The sequence below is a fragment of the Capricornis sumatraensis genome, chromosome 13 (assembly GCF_032405125.1).
Source record: "Capricornis sumatraensis isolate serow.1 chromosome 13, serow.2, whole genome shotgun sequence".
NCBI classification, from domain to species: domain Eukaryota; kingdom Metazoa; phylum Chordata; class Mammalia; order Artiodactyla; family Bovidae; genus Capricornis; species Capricornis sumatraensis.
The window spans coordinates 27822545-27846632 of NC_091081.1; the positions used below are offsets into that span (position 1 = coordinate 27822545).

Sequence of the window (24088 nt, forward strand, 5' to 3'; positions counted from 1 at the left end):
TTAAGGTGTGAAAGTGTAAAGAAAAACAAGGAAATGTGTGTTGTAAGAGTCAGAATAATGGTTACCTTTAGGGAGGAAAGAAGTAAGGATGATTTGGGAGGAGACCAAAGTGGGACCGCTCTGGGGTTTTTTATTTCTTATGTTTTTTTCTTATGTTTTGGCTCCTGTGTTAGCTTGCATGTTTGTTTAAATCATTGAAGCTGTACAATTTTGTATACTTTTTTAAAAGCGAACTTCATATTGTACAATTGTAAAAAGGTTTAAAAATGTAGAGAAAATGCTGGAAAACCAGTCCGAGGAGACAGATTTCATGTAAAAGTTTTGTTTTTAAAGAATGTTCACCAGTAACACTTAAATGCAATTAGATTTATCCAAAACTTTCCATTTGGTAGTGATTAAAGCTCAGTAAATAATAAATGCCTTCCTTCAATAAGCATTGTTTACCAGTAAGTAAGTATAAGCAGTCCTCATTTAGTATGGTAGTGTGGGACGAAAAAAAAAATGCCTATATAAGATAATAAAACTGTATAAAATCACCTTATTAATCAGTGAGAAAAAATTAGAGCTATTCCATGATCTTTAAAAAATTTCTCAAAACATTTAAAATTCTATTTTAGTTATAAACATATAGGGAAATTAAAAAATAGTAAAGCTAATATAATTTAGTATAATGTTTCTAAATGTATTAGAAACAGTTAGAATTATAGTGCTTTATTTCTTGGTAAAAAACTTACCAAGAGTAGTTTGAACAGTGCTTTGCCTTCTCCTTATATAGAAAAACAGAGCCAGTAGAATAAACATCTTTTCTGTGCCTTGCAAATTATCTTATTCTTTTCTATTAAATTTAGATCAGCTTCCAACATTTTATCCTTTTGCACTTTGTGTTTTGAAATATCCCTCAGTCAGTTCAGTTCAGTCTCTCAGTCGTGTCCAACTCCTTGCAACCCCATGAACCGCAGCATGCCAAGCCTCCCTGTCCATCACCAACTCCCGGAGTTCACCCAAACTCAAGTCCATTTAGTCGTTGATGCCATCCAACCATCTTATCCTTTGTTATCCCCTTCTCCTCCTGCCCTCAATCTTTCCCAGCACCAGGGTCTTTTCAAATGCATCAGCTCTTCACATAGGGTGGCCAAAGTATTAGATTTTCAGCTTCAGTATCAGTCCTTCCAGTGAACACCCAGGACTGATCTCATTTTGAATGGACTGGTTGGATCTCCTTGAAGTCCAAGGGACTCTCAGGAGTCTTCTCCAACACCACAGTTCAAAAGCATCAGTTCTTTGGCACTTAGCTTTCTTCATAGTCCAACACATCCATAGATGACTACTGGAAAAAACATAGCCTTGACTAGATGGACCTTTGTTGGCAAAATAATGTCTCTGCTTTTCAATATGCTATCTAGGTTGGTCATAACTTTGCTTCCAAGGAGTAAGTGTCTTTTAATTTCATGGCTGAAGTTACCATCTGCAGTAATTTTGGAGCCTCCAAAAATAGTCAGCCACCGTTTCCACTGTTTCCCCATCTATTTCCCATGAAGTGAGGGGACTGGATGCCATGATCGTAGTTTTCTGAATGTTGAGCTTTAAGCCAACTTTTTTACTCACCTCTTTCACTTTCATCAAGAGGCTCTTTAGTTCTTCTTCACTTTCTGCCATAAGGTTGGTGTCATCTGCATATCTGAGGTTATTGACATTTCTCCTGGCAATCTTGATTCCAGCTTGTGCTTCTTCCAGCCCAGCGTTTCTCATGATGTACTCTGCATAGAAGTTAAATAAGCAGGGTGACAATATTCAGCCTTGATGTACTCCTTTTCCTCTTTGGAACCAGTCTGTTTTTCCATGTCCAGTTCTAACTGTTGCTTCCTGACCTGCATATAGGTTTCTCAAGAGGCAGGTCAGGTGGTCTGGTATTCCCATATCTTTCAGAATTTTCCAGTTTATTGTGATCCACACAGTCAAAGGCTTTGGCATAGTCAATAAAGCAGAAATAGATGTTTTTCTGGAACTCTCTTGCTTTTTTGATGATCCAGCGGATGTTGGCAATTTGATCTCTGGTTCCTCTGCCTTTTCTGAAACCAGCTTGAACATCTGGAAGTTCATGTTTCACGTATTGCTGAAGCCTGGCTTGGAGAATTTTGAACGTTACTTTACTAGTGTGTGAGATGAGTGCAGTTGTGTGGTAGTTTGAGCATTCTTTGGCATTGCCTTTCTTTGGGATTGGAATGAAAACTGACCTTTTCCAGTCCTGTGGCCACTGCTGAGTTTTCCAACTTTGCTGGCATATTGAGTGCAGCACTTTCACAGCATCATCTTTTAGGATTTGAAATAGCTCAACTGGAATTCCATCACCTCCACTAGCTTTGTTCATAGTGATGCTTTCTAAGGCCCACTTAACTTCACATTCCAGGATGTCTGGCTCTAGGTGAGTGAACACACCATCGTGAATATCTGGGTCATGAAGATCTTTTTTGTACAGTTCTTCTGTGTGTTCTTGCCACCTTTCTTAATATCTTCTGCTTCTGTTAGGTCCATACCATTTCTGCCCTTTATTGAGCCCATCTTTGCATGAAATGTTCCCTTGATACCTCTAATTTTCTTGAAGAGATCTCTAGTCTTTCCCATTCTGTTGTTTTCCTCTGTTTCTTTGCATTGATCACTGAGGAAGGCTTTCTTATCTCTCCTTGCTATTCTTTGGAACTCTGCATTCAGATGCTTATATCTTTCCTTTTCTCCTTTGCTTTTCACTTCTCTTCTTACCTAAGAATTCCTTTATTGTGAAGTTTTTTGCTGTTGTGACTTTTTTTGGGACATCTTTTTGTGACAACTAGTTTCCTCATTTCAATAATTTTACCTTCTCTAAATTCCTCTGACTGCATCTCTAGTGTCTCACAAACAGTGGTAGTGGCAACATTCCCACAATCAACTATTTTTTCTGTTAATCCACTTATATTCAATTTGAATTTCACTCCAATGTCATCATTTTTTCTTTCTTTGCCACATTTTTATCATTATTGGCCAGTTCTCTCTTTCAGTTATCATTTTGTAAAATTTCACATGAGTTTATCATTGGGAGGCAAGAATATAAACCAGCTACATGCTTCACTATCTGTAGGTGAACTGAGTAACAGAGGAGAAGTTACCTTTCACAACAGAGTTTGAAAAAAAGTGATGTGATTGGTCACTGAAATGATGTTCCTCTTATTAACACAGTGACTTGTGAACTGAAGTGCCAGCAAAGAAATTTGTATTTATGTAGTTACTCACAGTTAGTATACTGTAGTATGAAATTAGAACCATGTTGTTGGGGGACTGGTATTTAACTGAACTGTGGAAGCTGAAAAATTTGCTGGGAAGCCTGGGAAGTGAGGACTGACTGTAATTCAAAGAAGGTTGATCTGTTAAATATTTTTTGGTTGGTTTTGATGAGATTGAGGATTACATGGACTATTTGATTTTTGAGCTGTTGAATTCCTAATACATTTTATGTGGAAAAGTAATTTTGATGCTAATCTTGCAGCTTCTTTAATCCTCTTAGCTAATTCCTTACAGAGGACCTTCCATACTAACTTTCTAGAACAAAAACCTCTAGTTGTAGTAAGTAAAATCAGTGGTGTTAAGAGAATAATAGTGGTAATGATTTTGAATTCATCATGAAGCCGTTGACATTGAAAGTAAATTTTAAAAAATGTTTCATATAATATTGACATTCAAATAATTGAAGATAAAAATGTTAGATCATTTTTATTAAAAATGTTAAATCAGTTTTATTTAGTCAGGTGTAACTCCATTTTCACCGTCTTCATACTAGCAAATATTTTATTATGAAATGTGAAAGATAAGGTCTCACGCTGTGTTGGTTGAAACTGAAAAGTGTTAATTTATTGTATGGTTTCCTACAGGTGAACTGGCACAAAGGTTGATCTCAAGATGCCATTAGTGAAGAGAAACATCGATCCTAGGCACTTGTGTCACACTGCACTGCCTAGAGGAATTAAGAATGAACTGGAATGTGTGACCAATATTTCCTTGGCAAATATAATTAGACAACTAAGTAGCCTAAGTAAGTATTTTTACATCAATTAAAAATATTACAAACCAGAATTACACATTGGGGTGTTAAAATAATATTCTTGTGACTAATTGGGGTGGGGGGATAGTTAATAAGAAGAGTACAGAATTATCTAATTATTTTGGGGGAAAAGAGTGTCATTTTAAGTAAAATTAATGCATTTTAGAATCATTTCTTCTCTTTGATCTGGGAAAGGGACATAAGGTCAGAATCTTTTAGGAAAAAAATCACATGATGCGTAAGAATTGCTGAGATTGTTTGTAAAATATGATTTGGACTATAAAAGGTGGTGGTAGAGCTGTACTTTTGCTTGCTTGTTATCACTATTTACTTTTCTAGAGGCTTCAGCTATTTGTGTTTTGAGATACTAGTATCTCTTTATATATCTTATTAGCCTAGGGAAATATTTTTATATTATCAAATATCTAAATGTGAACGATGTGGGATGGTAACTGACTAGTCGGAGGATTAGGTTTGTCAAGTGGATTGTCTAAAGGATATTAGGATATGAGTCAAGTGTCTGATTTGCAGCCTGATGGCAGACAGAAGGCCAGCAGGCTGGCCAGATAATAAAGGCCAATAGAAGGGACAGGTTAAGGGAGGAGGTGAAAGTCAGTCTGTTTCCATTATAAGATTTTATAACAGAGCTGCTAGGTTAAGGAATTAAGTTATTTCCCATTTATTCTAAATGTAATGTTAGAAAAAATTTTTTAATCCAGTTTATCTTTTGAATTGAAGGATTTTCTTTTTATTAGACATTTATATTTTATTTTAAAGATAAAATAAGATGTTTTTGGTCTAGATATCATCTCTAAGTAGTCCTAGATTTATCAGCTGTACCCACCTACACAGATTGTCCTTAATAACCAGGATTGACTTCTTTTTTCTTTTCCTGTTAACCTTTGTCTTTTCATAATTGAGTACTTAACACAAGGTAAAATGAGGTGGTTAATCTGATTTGTTTCAAGTGAGAGCATTTGGACATATTTATGTAGCCAGAGCAACATAAAGTTGTATTTTCATGTTCTTGGTGAGAGCACTAAATTTCTACATTGCTTGTGAAATAGTTGTAAGAGTAAATTAAAAAACTTGTTTATTTGAATTTAAGTGTATTCTTTGTTCCACTTGGTGTTTTTATTTTTTTCCAGGTTAAATATTGGCTGTGAATCACTAACACATTGTTTATTTGTTTCTTTCTTGAGCAGTTCAGTATAGAGTGTACTTTTGAAACAAGTCAAAAGAAAAGTCTGGTCGAAAAGAGGCGGACATGACTGAGCAACTGAACTGAACTGAATATATTGTTTAAAGTCATTTGCTAGTACTAACTGGTTTTATGATATGTTATATGGTAATAATGTGACATAACATAACTTCATATAAAATTAATATATGCTATATGTAAATGGGTGCATCAGCTTGTTAATATTAAAATGCATGTTAAGGGCATAAAAATGACATTAATAAATTTGGTTAAATATTTCTTTAAAATGAATGTTAGATCTAATATAGGCATCTTATTTTAGGTGTATTTTCAGTATAGAATTTAGAACTAATGTAATGATTAAGAGTGTCAGTTTTACAGTATTAACCCATTTCTCACATAACGTAAAGGTAAAGAATTTTCATATATAGACAGTCTATATAAGCAACATCTGTCAGCCAGCACATGGTTATGCTGTAACCAAGCTCTGAAAATAGAAATATATTGTAAAATATAACTAAATTAGGCATTGAGTACTTCAGACTTGAAATCAGAGACTATAGAAGCATTTTCATGGTAGTTTGTAGAGATTCAAAAAAGAAAAAAGAGAAAAAGCATAAAATATTGTAGCAAGGTATAACATTAGTTTACCACCCTAAAATTAAGCTCTCTGGCAGCTTTCCCACTTGACATAGTTGAGAACCTGGAATTAAATTTAAAAGGCCTCAAGATAGCCAGAATAAACAAGTCCAGGCTGAAGACCATGTACATAAAATAGCCAGTTGATCCCTCTCCAAGTTTGTTTGCTTTTACTTTGATAATTGAGACAGGTTGATAATGTGGTTTCCAACCATTCATGCTTCAGAGAATTAAAAGAGGAAATGTGGGGGGAGGGGATGCCAATAACAGAAATAGGCATTACTGAAGCCCATCAAAAGGTGTAGTTTATAGCGAAGGAAGAAGTGACATAAGAGGAAAAGCAACATTAAAAACTGGAAAGAGGCCATTTAATGTAACCACACTTAATATAAAATTATACACTTTAATGCTGTTGTTTCTCATAATCAATTTATGACTGTGAGTCCTCAAAAACAGGTTAAATTATGTTTAATTTTTATTTAAGACAGGGAAACTTAGAGTAGATTTTATATCCGTTTCCATCCAAAACAGTTAAAATAATAATTAATGCGTTAAATAATCTCTGAACTACTTATAAAGTTAGGCTCTTCCGAATGGTTCTATGTAATACATATTTTCACTTTGGTGCTAATTTTAGCACCAAAAGTGCTCTAGCACTTTCACAGTAGTGAAGGTCGACTCCAGGGCTCAAGTAGCTTGGGGCTGGACATTGTTCTGACCTCTTCCTTGCAAAAATATACATCCAGTTCAGTTGTTTTTCCTAGTAGAACACAATTTTGTTTTATAATAGATAATCACTGAAAACCTAGAATTTGCTTTATTTAAATTTGTTCTGCTGTACCAAAATTTTCCCCGTTATTACTACTTCTACTTTAGTCGCTCAGTCATGTCCAACTCTATGTGACCCCATGGGCTGTAGCCTACCAGGTTCCTCTGTTCATGGGATTTTCCAGGCAAGAGTACTGGAATAAGTTGCCATTTCCTTCTCCAGGGGATCTTCCTGACCTTACCGTCTGAGCCACTAGGGAAGCCCATGTCTTATTTAACAGCCTTATTTATTTTCTTATTGTCTTATTTAACAGCCTTATTTATTTTCTTATTGTCTTATTTATTTTCTTATTGGAACTCTTAACTATATGAGAGATCTTTTACCATTTTCTCTTCCCAAGGCCTTTCTCTTGTTGAATATAGCCACTTTGAGCTGCCAGGTTGAGCTGATAGAGCCTAATTCTTGTTCTCAATCAGAAAAATTCACAGGTAGCAACGTAGATGGGTAAGAGGGTAGATAAATAGATTGGCTCTCTTTGCAACCCCATGGACTGTAGCCTACCAGGCTCCTTGGTCTATGGGATTTTCCAGGCAAGAATACTGGAGTGGGTTGCCATTTCCTTCTCCAGGGGATCTTTCCGACCCAGGGATTGAACCTGGGTCTTCTGCATTGTAGGCAGACACTTTACCGTCTGAGCTACCAGGAAAGCCCCATAAGACTAATTAGATAGTAGATAATGGACAGATAACACTGACTATTTTGCTGTGTGATGAAGGTACATGTTTTTTGTCCTTAAAGAACACACCCCATGTAGTTGAAGAGTCTAATATGATGAATGAAACTATTCTGAAACTATTCTGTGAGTTTCAAACAGTGTGAGCATATATATAATTAAAAACCATGAGTTTTAGATTATAGGAACTGAGAAAAGAGAGATAAGCATAGGTGAAGTCATAAGAGGAGGCTTACTGAATGAATGTGAGTTGCACTGGGCCTTTAAGGAACAGAAGAATTTGGAAAATGTAGAGGAATGAAGAAGGAAGGCATTTCGACTTGTTTGGAGAAGTAGGCAAATGAATGGAGGCAAAAATAAATATATGAGTTTTTTTTTTTGGTTGTACAGCATGTTGAGGTCTTAGTTCTGAAACTTGAGATCCCTGCAGTGGAAGCACAGTCTTAACCACTGGACTGCCAGGGAAGTCCCATGTGAGAGGGATTAAAGGTACAAATGATATTAGGTATATATGGTGGAGCTTGATATAGAGGACAGTGTTAGATGAGAGGATTTAGATTTTAATATCAGAGATGAGACCTCATAGCTTCTTGGGTAGAGATGGTAGTATAATAAATGTAAGTTTAGTTGAAATTCAGGAACATAGACAATTAACTTCCCATTGCGAACTTTATTCACTACACCTCTCTCTGGGATAGAAGGGGGAGGTAGACTTAGAAAGTAAGAAGGGACATGAAAATAGAACAAATGGGATGTCTGTCTCCTGAACGGCAGTGCTTTGGCGCTTAAGCCTGAAGTGGGGGAAGTGTAGACTCTCTTTTAAAAAATCTGTTTAAAAAAGAAAAGAAAAACAAACCCAAAACCTGTGGGCTCTCTTTCCCAAAATATACAAGTGCATTAAAAATCTGCATATAATTTCAGGTGGTATACAGACTGTAAGTTAAAGATCCATGTATTAAACTAAGTTCTTTCAGGAATAGAATTGTCTCTTCCGTCTTTGTATCCCTAACATTTGATGAATAAATGAGTAACTTTATACTTGCCTTTTCTTCCACCTGAAATGCTTCTCTTATCTGCCAGAGAAACTGTCTCTGGAAGTTTCTCTAATACCATCCCACACCCAAAAGTTTAGATGCTTCTTTCTCTGTGCTCTGTGGCTCTGACCTTGTTTTATAGTAAGAGCTGCCTGTTGCTAAGCTCCTGTCCTGTATCAGATACTCTACCCATTGCCCTTTCCCCTGACTTTTGTTTTTTTTTTTGCTTCTTTTTCTTATAATTTCTTTGAAGGAGATATTTTTATTTCTATTTTACAGGTGAGGAAATTTATGCCAAGGCCTCAGAGTGAATGGAACAAAGATTTGGACTTAATTATTAAATTGGTTTTCATTTTTATTTAAATGTCTGTTTCTCCCTCTGTTTAAAACTCTTCAATTGCAGAGACCTTCTTCCAATCACTTTTCTCTCTCCAGGGTTTAGAACATTGTCTGGCATTTTGGTTTAAAGAATATATGTGAGCGAATGAATATGTATAAAATTATCCCTTTTCTCTTAATTTTAAGGAAATTAAAATTCTGATTTTTTTCCCTAAAGATTATAAAATCTTCTAGGATAGGAATTTTATATTTTATTTTTTGGTGTCTTCAGTAGGAAATAACACCTACCAGGCACAGCGTGAACCCTCAGTAAACATTTAACTGATAATGTTTTTTAAAAAAACAGCCATTGTTCAAATGTAAACTGGTGAGATTAATGAATTCATTATGTAAGTATGTAAGTACCCTACTACAGGATATAGAGCTTACTGTTGGGCCTCATTTAACCTAGACAGTATGCTTGGGTCTAAGTTGTCTTGATTTAGGAAGACAATCAATTTTTTTTAAATTCAAGGTATAGATAGTAATTGACTCATTTTTATATAGTGACTATTCATTTGTTTATATATTCTAAATTCAGTTGAATATTTTTAAATTCTGGTCATCTGAAACTTCTCCCTGGCTTTTTTATTAGATAGAAATTTTTATTTCTCTTTTTTGAATGGGATTATTTTGGTTTATTCTTTTCATAATGGAAATTTACATGACTGGAGGAAAACAGTGATTTTAGATTTATTATTTTTTAAGAAACTAGAATGAGATAAAATGTAAAATATATCTCATAAATTTTCTGAATCTTATGTTTTGGGCATATCTGAGATTTGGTTATCTATTAGGTTTATGAAGACTCTTGCATTGTGTTACTTGGCCTGAAATTCAGTTCTAGTGTAGACTCTGTTTATGATTGCTGATTTGAGATTAAGAGATATATTATTTATATTTACATCATAACCTTTCTAACACTTAACAGGTGTATAAAGGGAAGTGAAAGTGGTGTATAGATAGGGGTAACGCAGGAGAGTATTGCCATTTTAGCCACAAGTCACCTACCAGAAAGTGGTAGATCTAGTATTTAAAGCCTATTTCCTAGGGTTCCTAGGGTTTGTTTTTTCCTACTCTATCACAGTTAGATTACCATAGGTGAGGGTTTAAAGTTTAAACTAGTTTCAAATAAATATCAAATGCATCAGGACAGCATTTTAAATGTTAAATTGGTTTATATTTATCTCTGATAACTTTAAGCTTTATGGTATATGCTTCATTTTTGCTTAGGTAAATATGCTGAAGATATATTTGGAGAATTATTCAATGAAGCACATAGTTTTTCCTTCAGAGTTAACTCATTACAAGAACGTGTGGACCGTTTATCTGTCAGTGTTACACAGCTTGATCCTAAAGAAGAAGAATGTAAGTTTATGCATATTTTCTTTCACATGTATGTTTTTGGTTAGGTAGGATGAATGATATATATAAGAACAATATTATACATGAATTTATTAAAAAACAAAAACAACTGGGAGAAATGTGCTTCAGTTAATCAAAGACACACACAAAAAACGTGAATTTACTACAAATCTTTTTTACCCACGACCTTTGTTGTATTTGTTGTAATAGACTGGTGGCTTATCTATAAATGCCATTAGCATGACTTACCTGAATTGTCTACTCTTTTTTTGTTCTTTTTGTATATTAAATAGCTCTTCATTTTTTGATGTAAAATTTTTTTAAGCCAGACTTTTCTTCCATTTTCTTTCTCTTTTCTTTCTCCCTTATAATTTTTATTTATTAATTTATGACTGTGCTGGGTCTTCACTGCGTGTGGTGGAGGCTTCTCATTGCAGTAGTTTCTCTTGTGGCAGAGAACATGCTTTAGGCATGCAGGCTTTAGTGATTGTGACCTGTGGGCTCAGTATCACCCTTTTAATTTATTTGTATACTTTTGTCTTAAAAATAAAAATTATTTGAAAATTATCTGCAATTCTTAGGTTTGATTTTTTTTTTTAAGAATGAAATTCCTTTTAATATGCTTTTATATGTGCATATTGCTAAGTCACCAGAATCTGATCTGGTTATTTAAATGTTACTTCCCATTTTAAATGAACATTCCCTCCCCTCCAAAAAAAAACAAAACCCTAAATTGCTAATATACAGGACAAAAATGTTCTATACTGAGATATTAAGCTAGGGATATCAGGCTTAAAAAAATCACATTACATGCTAAAATAATGGTATAAACTTTAGTGGTAAAATATTTCATGCACTGATAGAGTACACTGAATGTTGTTGTTTCTCAAATGGCTCTGTTTTTTTTGTTTGTTTTTCTACCAAGAGAAATGAAATTATTAAGAACATAATTTTTGCTTATCTACCCTAGAGAATTATAAGTTATTTATCTCTAAACTTGAGTAATAAGAATATTAAAAGATATCACTGGAAAACTCAAAAGGTAGTTTTGCTACCTTTTATATGGCAAATATATAAAATATAATGATGTTTTAGTGATTGAACCAACAGTTTCTGACATAACCTAATTTAATGCCTAAATAAGGAGAGGTGAACACTTCCTATGCCAAGTTTCCTCTGCATGCAAAGATATAAACTCACAAGTCTAGATATGAGAAAAAAAACCAAGACAGTACTTTAAAAATAAAAAGAAAACTTTATTGAGGTATATTTCATATACCCTACAATTAACTCTTGTAAAGTTAAAGTGTATGATTCAGTGGTATTTAGTATTTTCACTGTAACGTGACTATCACCACAGTCGGTTTTAGAACATTCTCCTTACTCCAAAAAGAAACCCTATATCTAGTGGAGTTACTTCTCATCTCCCCTTCTCCCTGGCCTCTAGCAATCACTGTCTACTTTCTCTCTCTTTGGATTTGCCTATTTTAGACATTTCATATAAATGGAGTCTTATAGCATATGATTTTCTGTGCCTGGCTTCTTTCATTTCTTAGCATGATGTTTTCAGTACTGGTTCATTTCGTAGAATGTATTGACATTTCCCTGATAACTAATGATGTTGAGCATCTTTTCGTGGCTTATAAGCTATTTAGAGACAAGTCACCGAGCAAGAAAGTGGTGGATCGGATTAAAACCAGTGTTTTCGTCCTAGTTACTCTGAGTGAAGTGGACCAAGTGCACAATTTTGAGAGACTGTACAAACAGGGAGTGGATTGTTGGCATTTGGGTGACATGAAATGAGGGAAAGTCAGTCTGGTCATTCCAGATCTTTCCTTTGTCCGGGATATCTAGATGTCTGTCTCATACCTCTTGTTTTTAAATGTTAACAACTGCAACTAGTTCAGTTAAAAACAAGTAAAACAAAAATGATTCTGTTTGTGCAAAGGGCTGGATCTGGACTTTACATTGTACCAGAAGTCTTATGACAGAATTGTCAATAGATAGTTAGCATGTGCTTGTTCCTTTAATAAAACTACGGTCAAATGTAATTCACAGTGATGTATAAATGTAAAAAAAAATTAATGAAAAAATAGTGATCTGATTTTTTAAGAAAACAGGGTTTAAATGATTTACTAGTCATTGTGTATCTTCTTTTGGAAAACTGTTCAGATCCCTCTCCTATTTTTGATTTGGATTATTTTTCCTTTTATTGTTGAGTTATGCAGATTCTATACATATATATTCTGGATCCAAGTCCCAAATCTTATGATTTGGAAAGATTGTCTCTCACTCTGTGGTGATTTTTTTTCTTGGTGGTATCCTTTGAAACTTGTTTGTGTATATCAGTTACACATCATGAAATTGTTGAAATAAAAATCACTGCTAATATTTAAAAAGATTTTATGGCCATACTTTCAAATATATAATTTGTATTCAAAATTTCTTTTTTAAATAATTTAAATATGTAAGTTACAAGTGCTTTTCATCTAAAATATATACAAGCAGCTTTTTTATGTAACAGAAATAAAAATTAACATTGTTTCAAAATATTGTTAAATTTTAAGATATTTTAGCATTCCCATTAAAATTAAAAATGAAAATATAGATACTAGTAAATAAGATAGTTTTAAGTGTTTAAAAAAATTCTTAATGTGCCAACAACTATCAGAATTATTTAGTTTCCTTTAAAATTATATGGAGCATGGGGGAAAAATTCAGAATCGTAAAGTTAAACTACTTAATTTGAAATTGTCTTGGGGATGTTGGATAGAGGAATTTTCAAAGTTATTTAACCTATATTTTCTAACTCCATTAAAGTTCAAATAAAATAACATTGTGAGTAGAATAATAAATTACAGAATGTAACATCAGTATTTTGGGTTTTTTAATTACCATTAAATAGTAACAGAACTCTCATAATACTTTAGAATGGGTAAAAAACTTGAGTTTTAAATAAAGATCTGTACAATTCTATTTAGTTCAATATGTTTACAAACATTTTGCTGACTTGCTGTGTTATATAACACTAAGTAATATGTCATTGTTGGCAACTGCAAGGGGCTTTGTCACACTGGTCTGTTAACAAATGAGAGAAATGATAATTAAGAGGAACTGAAGAATGAAAAATGCTTATTACTTTACATGTTCTTTACATTCTTTACTAAGAAAGTTTTGGGAGATTAAATACTAGGTTTTATATTTAATAGTTAATAAGTGAGATAGGATAGTGGCAAGAATTGGTTCATTTTGATTGCAGAAAACAGAGGCCACTTCTGACATGAGCCAGAGGAACAGTATATGGTATTGTGGCAAAGAGATTAGCCTCAAAGGCAGACAGATCTTCGTTTTCTGTTCTGGCTCTACTGTTTATTAACCAATTTCTCTTGGCCCAGTTATGTAATATTTTCTATTTTTATATGTTTACAAATGACATAATAATTCCTGTCTCATTAAGTTATTATAAAGGTTAAGTAAAAATTACTGAAAACATCTACCCCTGTAGTTTGTACTCATTAAATATCTCTTATACTACTCCTTAGTGATAGTGGAAAAATTTTTTTCCTTCTTTGAATTTTATTTTGTTGTTTTTAAGTGTGTTACAAGTCAGGTAGCAGTAGAATTGCTGGGGATGCAGTCATATTGTGGCTGTTGCACAGCCAGCCTTACTGCTTCACTCACTTCATAGATCCAAACATTTGTGTTGAGTGTATTTTATTTGTGAGGATGAAAGAGATACTATTTTAGGGAGAAAAATAATTTAGGACTTGTGATTATTTAGTACTGACCTTTTTATGGCATAAAGCGTTTATCATACTAAAAACCATATGCAAATATGTATATTTCAATATAAAGTCACCTAATTTTTTAATATCAAGAAATCACTCTAAGAGTTAAGAATCTAGTATTTTGGCACATTTTTTATTTAAACATGCTGAACAGTCCAAAAGAAGATGAGTAAATGAAGTTATTTTAAATCCTCATATGTACCACTTATTTACTAGAGATACTGTAAGTAATAAATTGTGTTACTTACTAGAGGTACTAATGTATAAGACAGCTTCAGTCTTTAAGAACTTGTAGTTAATTGGAGATCTTTATAGTACAAGATAAAAGAAAAGTGAAACAAGCAATAATACAGATTGCCCAGTACTTGGAAGTTTCATTTTCTTTACAGTAGATTTGTTTTAACTTTATAGTCCATGTTATGATATTTATAATCTCTATAGCATAGAGGGCAATACTGTATTTAACCCAGAATGCCACTAATAGTGAAGTAACTCCTTCAGTGTTATTGGTATAAGCTAAATAAAAGTAATAAAGGAAGATGGAAAAAAGATCATAGAAAAAAAGAGAAAAATGTAGGTTGCTGGGGGCTAGTATGGTAAGTAAAGAAAAGAAAAAGATGTTTTGATGGAAAATGAAAAATGTGCTTCAGGTGTCATCAGAGCTTTCTGAGCCTTAGAAATCAGAGGTTGCATTAAAGCCCATCTAAATGCTTTTGAACTGTGGTGTTGGAGGAGACTCTTGAGAGTCCCTTGGACTGCAAGGAGATCCAACCAGTCCATTCTGAAGGAGATCAGCCCTGGGATTTCTTTGGAAGGAATGATGCTGAAGCTGAAACTCCAGTACTTTGGCCACCTCATGGGAAGAGTTGACTCATTGGAAAAGACTCTGATGCTGGGAGGGATTGGGGGCAAGAGGAGAAGGGGACAACAGAGGATTAGATGGCTGGATGGCATCACTGACTCGATGGACGTGAGTCTGAGTGAACTCTGGGAGTTGGTGATGGACAGGGAGGCCTGGCGTGCTGCGATTCATGGGTTTGCAAAGAGTCGGACACGACTGAGTGACTGAACTGAACTGAATTGGGAAAATAAAGCACAAAATGATTTGTGATGTAATGATAAGAGCATTTATTTTAAAAATGTGATTCCTGATTCATAAGCCACTACAGTCACAGCCTTTTGACTTTTAAACAAACGCAGTGTATGAATTTGTCCTTATGTTAAATCATGTTAGTAAAATAAAATGATACATGTTGGATTTTGTTTTAGTATCTTTGCAAGATATAACAATGAGAAAAGCCTTCCGAAGTTCTACAATTCAAGATCAGCAGCTTTTTGACCGCAAGACTTTGCCTATTCCATTACAAGAGACATATGATGTTTGTGAACAGCCTCCACCTCTCAATATACTCACTCCTTACAGGTCAGTAGGCTAATAAATAAGAAGGCTGGTTACTTATCTCAGACTTCAAGTTCAAAGAGGTCTAACCTTAAATGCTAAATCTCCAAACATTTTTTTATTTCACTGGATTCCTGACCAGTGCAGAGACCCCTCCATAGCTAACACCTTTAGAAAACCTTTGCTTTATTCGCTAGGTGAGTTCCTAGGATTCTGGCATACAAATCAAAGGAGTTGTTTTGCCAAATATTTTTAAGAAAAGCCAATGGCAGATATTACTCTAAAGGGACAAGGAGTTGTTATTGTCTTTTTAATTTAATTTCTAATTTGATGCGAAAACAAAAAATAAATAGTTCAAAATCTCACTGCATTAATAAAATAAATATCATTTTTTCTTGTTCTTATCTACTCTTTATCTGTATGCATCATATTTCTGTGTAATGACTATGTAGTATCTGTTTTTAATATTTTTTTTGCCATTTAAAAAAATCTAGAGTTATTCAACCTTTCTTTGAGTCTTTCACATAAATTGCTAAATGAGGAATTTAAGAGGCACAACACATATCCGAAATGAAATGGTATTTGGATAGTTATTTGAAACTATGTCAGTATGCAAGTCATTGGATATAACTATTACTATTAGAATGACTATTTGGTGACATTTTTTTTTTCTGTTTGATAAGATAAGTAAGAAACCCTGTACAGTTTCTCTATTCTGTTATCCTTTCAGGCTTTTATCTTTGGCAGAATCATTTATAATTATTGAAATTTCCCACAGGAATTATAGAAAACTTTGTATTCAGTAGAAGTTAGGGATGAAAATTGTCCAGTTGTACTTTAAATTATTAGCACAAACTCTGCAAAACTTCTGGTTTTCCATTTTCCTTAGTTTCCTGTCTGATTTATGAGAAATGTTCTATTGGTGCATATTGTGATTTACTTTGCCAGTATTTTTACACATGCTATATTTTCTTAATGTAAGAAGAAACAATTTTAGTAAAATAATTTCTATTCTGATTGCCTCTCTAAGTCTCACTAATGTATATTTTCATTGATATTTTATATTTCAGAGATGATGGTAAAGAAGGTTTGAAGTTTTATACCAATCCTTCATATTTCTTTGATCTTTGGAAAGAAAAAATGTTACAGGATACAGAGGATAAGAGGAAGGAAAAGAGGAAGCAGAAGGTATTACAAGAAATTCAGAAAATTGAAGTTAGTTTTCATGTATTTGTGTTTTGTTGCATATGTGGAACCTTATTAATTCTATACTTTGACAAGTTTTATTCTATTTGGTCCATATAGTAATCACACAGAAAGATCACAGTACAGTGGGGTGAAAATATGGTGTGATAAATGTGCTAACACAGGTATGCATGGAGAGTTTGAGTAGCACAAAATAGCACCAGCTTTAGACAGGGTGGGCCTGATAAACACTTCAACAAATCTTATAATGAATCTTGAAAAGAACAAATAAGAATTAAGTGGACCAGGGAAGAGAAAGGCATTCTACTGAAAAAGAACAAAGGAACATTGTACAGATATTGGTAAAGTAGATTAGTTAATATTATCTTACCGCAGAGCATATCCTAAATGCCCTGAAAAAGTTATAACATGTTATCTGTCTGCTGTATTGTCATTTTCTGTTTTCTGATGAAATTCACTTGGATCTGTTTATTCCGTATTAATGATAACTAGAAATATAAACGAAAGAAGCAAAGTTGGATTTAGGCAGAATTATGAAGGAGGAGCCTGGTAGGCTGCCATCCATGGGGTCGCTAAGAGTTGTATACAACTGAGCGTCTTCATTTTCACTTTTCACTTTCATGCATTGGAGAAGGAAATGGCAACCCACTCCAGTGTTCTTGCCTGGAGAATCCCAGGGACGGGGGAGCCTGTTGGGCTGCCGTCTATGGGGTCGCACAGAGTCGGACACGACTGAAGCGATTTAGCAGCTGCAGCAGCATGAAGGTGGCAAAGTTTGTCTTTATCATCCCTCTGTTTCTCCTGTAGCTACTTCTGCTTTCCCTGCACTACCCCATAATGCCTGCATGTTATTATTTTCTGCACTAGACAGTGTACCAGTGTTCTAGCCAGAATTTGCAAACTGGTGACTGGTAGCCCAGGCTACGCTTGCAGGCAGTTTTGTTTGACAAACACAGTGGTTTTTAAATTTTTGAACTGAAATCCCTCAGATGGCCATGCCCATCTAGTTCCCTGCAGGCCTCATCTTATATCTGACTGTTACCATTCAAGTATGTTACCTGCTTGACCCCTTTGGCATTTGATTTTTTGTACCTTTCCTTTCTATACTTTTTCTTCCACAGTTTGAGTCACTTTTTGTTTTAATCAAATACCCTATTTTCTGTTGAGTGACACGGTTATTATGGTTTAATTGGGTAATTGGATTTTTTTTCTAATGTATTGGGTAGCTAATTAGTCACTTCGCGGATCACATAACCTTAGTACTAATTTCCGGTTTGGGCTGGAAAAATTAATGGTAGAAATTTCACTCATTATTTCAAAAACTAATAGATGAGGGAGCAGAGTTGACAAATCTTTTTTCATCTGAAAGGACTTTCTGACCTCAAGTTTTATTCCTCAAATACACTGTTCAATTCCAAGTAGAGGTTAAAAAAGCATTAGAAAATAGGATTACAAGCAAACTCCTAATATTTAACTCTGAATGTACAAATGAACTGTCTCTGTTGTTATTTTTGCTATACTATGATGAGTTGCTTTTTCAGTATTGATATTATAATTATATTTTGATTGTTTTAACCTCTTTTAAAAAACATAGAACTTCAGCATTTGGCTTTGTTTCAATACATCTGTTATAGCAGAAAAATCTAGATCGTCCTCATGAACCAGAAAAAGTGCCAAGAGCACCTCATGACAGGCGGAGAGAATGGCAGAAGCTGGCCCAAGGTCCAGAGCTGGCTGAAGATGATGCTAATCTCTTACATAAGCATATTGAAGTTGCTAATGGCCCAGCCTCTCATTTTGAAACAAGGTTTCTTTTCTTTTGTTTGTTTTTTAACAAAATTAATGATAAAACACTGGCTTTATTTCTAGTATCTATGTGTCTAAGTCTTAGGTCCTGAACTGTTGAATTAATAGACGCTGTTCTATAAGTATTGAGATGATTTGGAAAACCTAACCCTGTGAGCCTACTGAAGTCTGATCTTGGGCAGGTCATTTTCATACCTGGATTTCAGTTTCGTCATCTGTAGAAAGAAATGGTTGAAGCAGATGATCTTTAGCTTTATTTTAACTTTCATATAAAGTCTCAGGTCCTTCTCAGTAGTTCAGGCTGAGTCTTAAAATTACATAACAGAGTAATGGGGGTCTGGATTTTTTTTGACGTATTATCGATTCACTATATATAAAATAGGAGTTGAGAAGGGGTTATATTTTGTTCTTTTTCTTTCCCCTGATTTCCTTTCTGTGTCGCATTTTCTGCCTCAGATATATCAGGACTTTCAAACAAAATCACTCATCCCCTTTTGCAGAAATATACAATAGGTCCTTCTCCTTTCTCAATAGCCAAGGGCCCTATCTAACTAACATGCAACCCTAACAAACATTATACTAGTATCTCTCTGTGAAGAAATTTGTGTACAGTTGATTTTAGTTATTATTATATATCTTATAGTTATTGATTTTTTTCAGTGGAAAAAGCACTTGAGACTTTCTTTTGAATAATACCTATAAATGATTGTGTCATAAATGTAAATTATCTTGTTCTATTTTAAGAGTATAGACATGATACTGTCTATATACAGTACTGAAAGAAAGAGGCTGAAAGAATTGATTTTTTAAATTAACAACCGATAGACAAACATCTGTTTTTAATCACTGTTAAGTAATTGAGATATTGCTGACCCAATAGTATAAATATAAGCATTTCTAACTTGCTTTATACACATCTTTTAAATCCAGCTTTTTCCGCAGAGTGTACTGTAGTCAGTAAATGTTTATAAATCTTCACATGCCCAAAGTATCTAAAAGTTTGCTTAAATCTGTTTTAAGTCACATGTTATGTTACTCAGCTATTTTCTGAGTACTGTAACACCTTTGAAAACATGAAAAAGACAAAAACGATGTAGTTAGGGATCTCTGTGCCACTATTATCATTGAGACCTATCTCCCCTGGGCACAAGACATTTGGAAGTCATTTAGGTTTAAAAGAACAACAGGTTATTCTGGTGTATAAAATGTTCATATTCTAGGTTTTTGTCATTAGCATCTTATTAAGAAACTAAATAGAGGCAGATAGCTTTGAACACAATTTGCCTAAAAGTTAACTATTATCTTGTTTATCAGATTATGAATGTAACACTTTTTAACTTTGTGAGCTGTAGTATTCTATTGTAAAGGAATAAAATAACTGAAGATCATCATAATAACTTGAATCAGCAAGGAAAGGTATTATGAGCAGCATTCTGTGTTTTAAAAGCAGGATAAATTTCTGAAAGAAGTGTTCTAAAAGTAGTTAAAATATTGGCATTCAAAGGATAAACCTTAAATATCTCATGTAAAACACTTTATTTCAGCAATACTTCAAGAAAGACACACTAATTTATTATTTTTTTCTAGACCTCAGACATATGTGGATCATATGGATGGATCTTACTCACTTTCTGCCTTGCCGTTTAGTCAGATGAGTGAGCTCCTGACTAGAGCTGAGGAAAGGGTCTTAGTCAGACCACATGAACCTCCTCCACCTCCACCAATGCATGGAGCAGGAGATGCAAAATCCATACCCACCTGTATCAGGTATGTCAGAACAAGCACATGATGTGTTTATCACAGGTGCTGGTAGCCTTTTTCTTTAAGGCCCTTGTAATAAATATTTTCGGCCTTAGGAAATATGGCTTCTGTCACAACTGCTCAACTCTGACGTTGATGAATGGAAGCAGCCATGGACTGTACATAAACAAATGAATATGTTTGTGTTTCAACAAAGTTTTATTTACAAAAACAGGGATTAGTTAAGATCTGGCCCATGGGATGTAATTTGCCAGTCTCTCATAAGAGCTCACACATTCTCTTGGGAAAATTTAGCTAATGATCATCTAAAGATAAATGTGTTTTGTTTTATTATAGCTTTGTTCTCAAGCACATGATGTGCAGTATGTTAATAAAAATAAGAATTTTGGGTATGTGGTTAAGGACAAAGAAATGGGAACCAAAGATTTAATTATAAATGTTAATTTGATGTTGGGGAAATAACTCTTAAGAATTTGAGAGAGAATAAGCAATTGCTCCTAATAATCTTTTAGTAAAGCTTTTTGAAGTTTAATTTTGTCCAGTGTCACCCACATTACAATTTTTTAATAGAGAATTAGAAATCAGCTTTACAATTTTCAGTTAAAAAAAAAATCAAGTTTCTATCACATACTCATTTGATGTTCCATCCTTAGGAAGGAAGAGGAACATCAATTTCCTTTGTGGTTTGTAATTAGTTGTTGTTGATTTAAATGAAATGACATATGATGAGTCTTAATAGCTTCAGTATGAACACAGTATTTTTTGGGCCATAGGTATTGCTACAAATGTTGTAGTATGATAAATATTGAGCCATTATGAAGACTCATATTACAGTATAAAATTGAGCATTTTATTTTTCAAAGTAAGTATAAAATGCTTATAGATATGAAAGTTGTGTGAGCAGATGAGTCCATTTAGAATATTAGAACTCACAGCACCATGTATTAATTTTCTTGTTAGTGTACTTTTGGTTTTCATTTCATTCTAAATATTGATGAAGAATTTTTAATTTTTATAGGAACATGTTAATACATCTACCTTGATATAATTACTGGTAGCCATTTATATTTTGTGTGGTTAGTCTTTTCTCTTTAAATAACTTGCTAGGATCTCTTTTTCATTTCAGTTCTGCTACAGGTTTGATAGAAAATCGTCCTCAGTCACCAGCTACAGGCAGGACACCTGTGTTTGTGAGCCCCACCCCCCCACCTCCTCCACCACCTCTTCCATCTGCCTTGTCAACTTCTTCATTAAGAGCTTCGATGACTTCAACTCCTCCCCCACCAGTACCACCCCCACCTCCACCTCCAACCACTGCTTTGCAAGCTCCAGCAGTACCACCACCTCCAGCTCCTCTTCAGATTGCCCCTGGAGTTCTTCACCCAGCTCCTCCTCCAATTGCACCTCCTCTAGTACAGCCCTCTCCACCAGTAGCTAGAGCTGCCCCAGTATGCGAGACTGTACCAGTTCATCCACTCCCACAAGGAGAAGTCCAGGGGCTGCCTCCACCCCCACCACCGCCTCCTTTGCCTCCACCTGGCATTCGACCATCATCACCTGTCACAGTTGCAGCTCTTGCTCATCCTCCCTCTGGGCTACATCCAACTCCATCTACTGCCCCAGGTCCCCATGTTCCATTAATGCCTCCATCTCCTCCATCACAAGTTACACCTGCTTCTGAGCCAAAGCGTCATCCATCAACCCTACCAGTAATCAGTGACGCCAGAAGTGTACTTCTGGAAGCAATACGAAAAGGTAATTTTCTCAAGAGCCTTTAAAAGCATGGCAATAGTAGCATTGAGAACCTTTCTGAATATTTGAGACAGTAATGTTTTCTTCATTTGTAAAATTTTCGATGATCATGTTTTTTGCACAAATAGCCTTTAGAAACTAGAGCTATGGTCAGTTTATATTTTAAGTAATTTTCAAGAAAATTTATCACATTAATCATTTTATCTTCATACTTAGTAGGGAATCTTAAAATGTTTAGGTAATGAATGGGAAATTTTAAATATCAGACTTAAATGTTATGGAAAATTTAGTTAAAACTCTTTGTATTATACTTAATATGTATATTAACTGCTTTAAAAATGGTATTTTCTTCAGTGTTAAGGCTGTCCATTTGGTGTATAAGTGACACTTGCTTTACTAGTACCTTGAAAGGATTTAGGTTCCTAACTTAGTAACAAAGGAATGACATGTCATACTATATGCCAGGCACTAACAGTATAGAATGAATAATAGTGCCTTTCTCTCAAGTACTGGGGAGAATAAAGGCAGAGAAAATATGCTCAACATTGTTTAATTATTTGACCATAGAGGTAAATAACAAACAAAAAAATGTATCACCTGGTTAACTCAAGGTGATGGTGAGTAGGGAAGCGCAATAGACCGTTATGGCTAAATAAACTGTAGACATCCTCTGGGATATGTGGTAAGTTTCATCAAATACTATCACAGATAATAACATAATAAAAGAATTAATGTCTCTAAATACGATTCCTTCAAATTGTTTTTAATAGATCTTGCTTTTTATTTTCCTGTTAGTATTTATTATGTGTACTTGATTTTATTACATTAATAATGTCTAATAATATAATATCTAGTAATAATAATAATATCTAATATATCTAATAATAATATTAGTGTGTTGGTTTACAATGAATGTTTGGATTTACTCTATCAGGTATTCAGCTACGAAAAGTCGAAGAGCAGCGTGAACAGGAAGCTAAACATGAACGCATTGAAAATGATGTTGCCACCATCCTGTCCCGTCGTATTGCTGTGGAATACAGTGATTCAGAAGATGATTCAGAATTTGATGAAGTAGATTGGTTGGAGTAAGAAAAATGCATTGATAAATATTACAAAACTGAATGCAAATGTCCTTTGTGGTGCTTGTTCTTTGAAAATGTTTGGTCATCCAGTGTTTTGCTTTCTTTTCCTTAAGGTAAATAACCCTTTTCCTCCATAATTTTTTTATTTTTAAGAAAAATATTAGCACACATTTCAAACTAAATGTTTTACAGTGGCTTATCTTTTTTATTTTTCCCTGAAAAGACATCATTTGGTCAAATAAACCACTAAGTATTAAGCATGGACAGCTGTTGTTAGAGTAGCAGATTCAGTTTTTTGATATATCTTAATTGTGCACTTTGTGAATTTTAATTTAAAGAAAGCAACTGAGATTAAAAATCTTGCGGGCAGCTGTATCTATTAATGAGCCTTATCCCATTTCCTGGTGTTTTAAAAGAAGAAACACTGCCTTGATCATATGAATACACTCAGAAAGTACATTTAGCTTGTAGTATTGAATTCTCTTAAAGGAATGCTTGAATTTTTTTAATTATTGTTTTATTGTTTTAAAATACTTGCCTTATTTGAATGTTTAGCAGTATCCCCTTCCTACTTATATATTGTGTGATACAATTTTGCTTGCTGATAAGAGTTTAAAAAATTTCCATGTGAAATACACTGACATAAACCATGTAACTTACATAACTGTTAAGAATAACAGTCTGATTTAATAAATGGTTCATTTTAAAGGTTCATGGGTGTTTCCTCTTTGAATAAAACTTTCTGATAGTCTGTCAAATAATATAAGCTCTAAACAGTCAATGGAAAATTTAAAAGCTACTTATGCTGTATAATTTCCTTAAGGTAGCTTTCATGTCATTTTTCCTAAAGTCAAAAAATCAATATTTTTCAACTCCTTATGCTCATAAATTAAACTCTCAACTTGCTCTTTAATTTTAGCACATCTTGACTTCAGTTCAACAGCATTCTTGAAATTACACTTTGCAGTGATAAAATTAATTGTTAATATTCACACAGTCCAGATTCAGGTATGGAGGAGAAACAGCATCCATATTAGATTATTTAGTATGAAGAAAAGACTAAATGATGTTTTGGTAATTTGACTATGAAAATGACTGGAATC

At 34.0% G+C, this 24088-nt stretch overlaps 1 protein-coding gene across 1 annotated transcript; it reads left to right on the forward strand.

The window, feature by feature from the left end:
• The first annotated feature begins 3927 nt into the window (after positions 1-3927).
• On the forward strand, positions 3928-23166 carry WASF1 (WASP family member 1). The gene is made up of 8 exons (XM_068985333.1): positions 3928-4060; positions 10057-10191; positions 15246-15399; positions 16446-16563; positions 18216-18388; positions 19975-20154; positions 21275-21903; positions 22835-23166. Exons 1-8 carry the CDS (start codon positions 3928-3930, stop codon positions 22990-22992), a joined length of 1680 nt encoding a protein of 559 aa, XP_068841434.1. The 3' UTR covers positions 22993-23166.
• Positions 23167-24088: the final 922 nt, after the last annotated feature.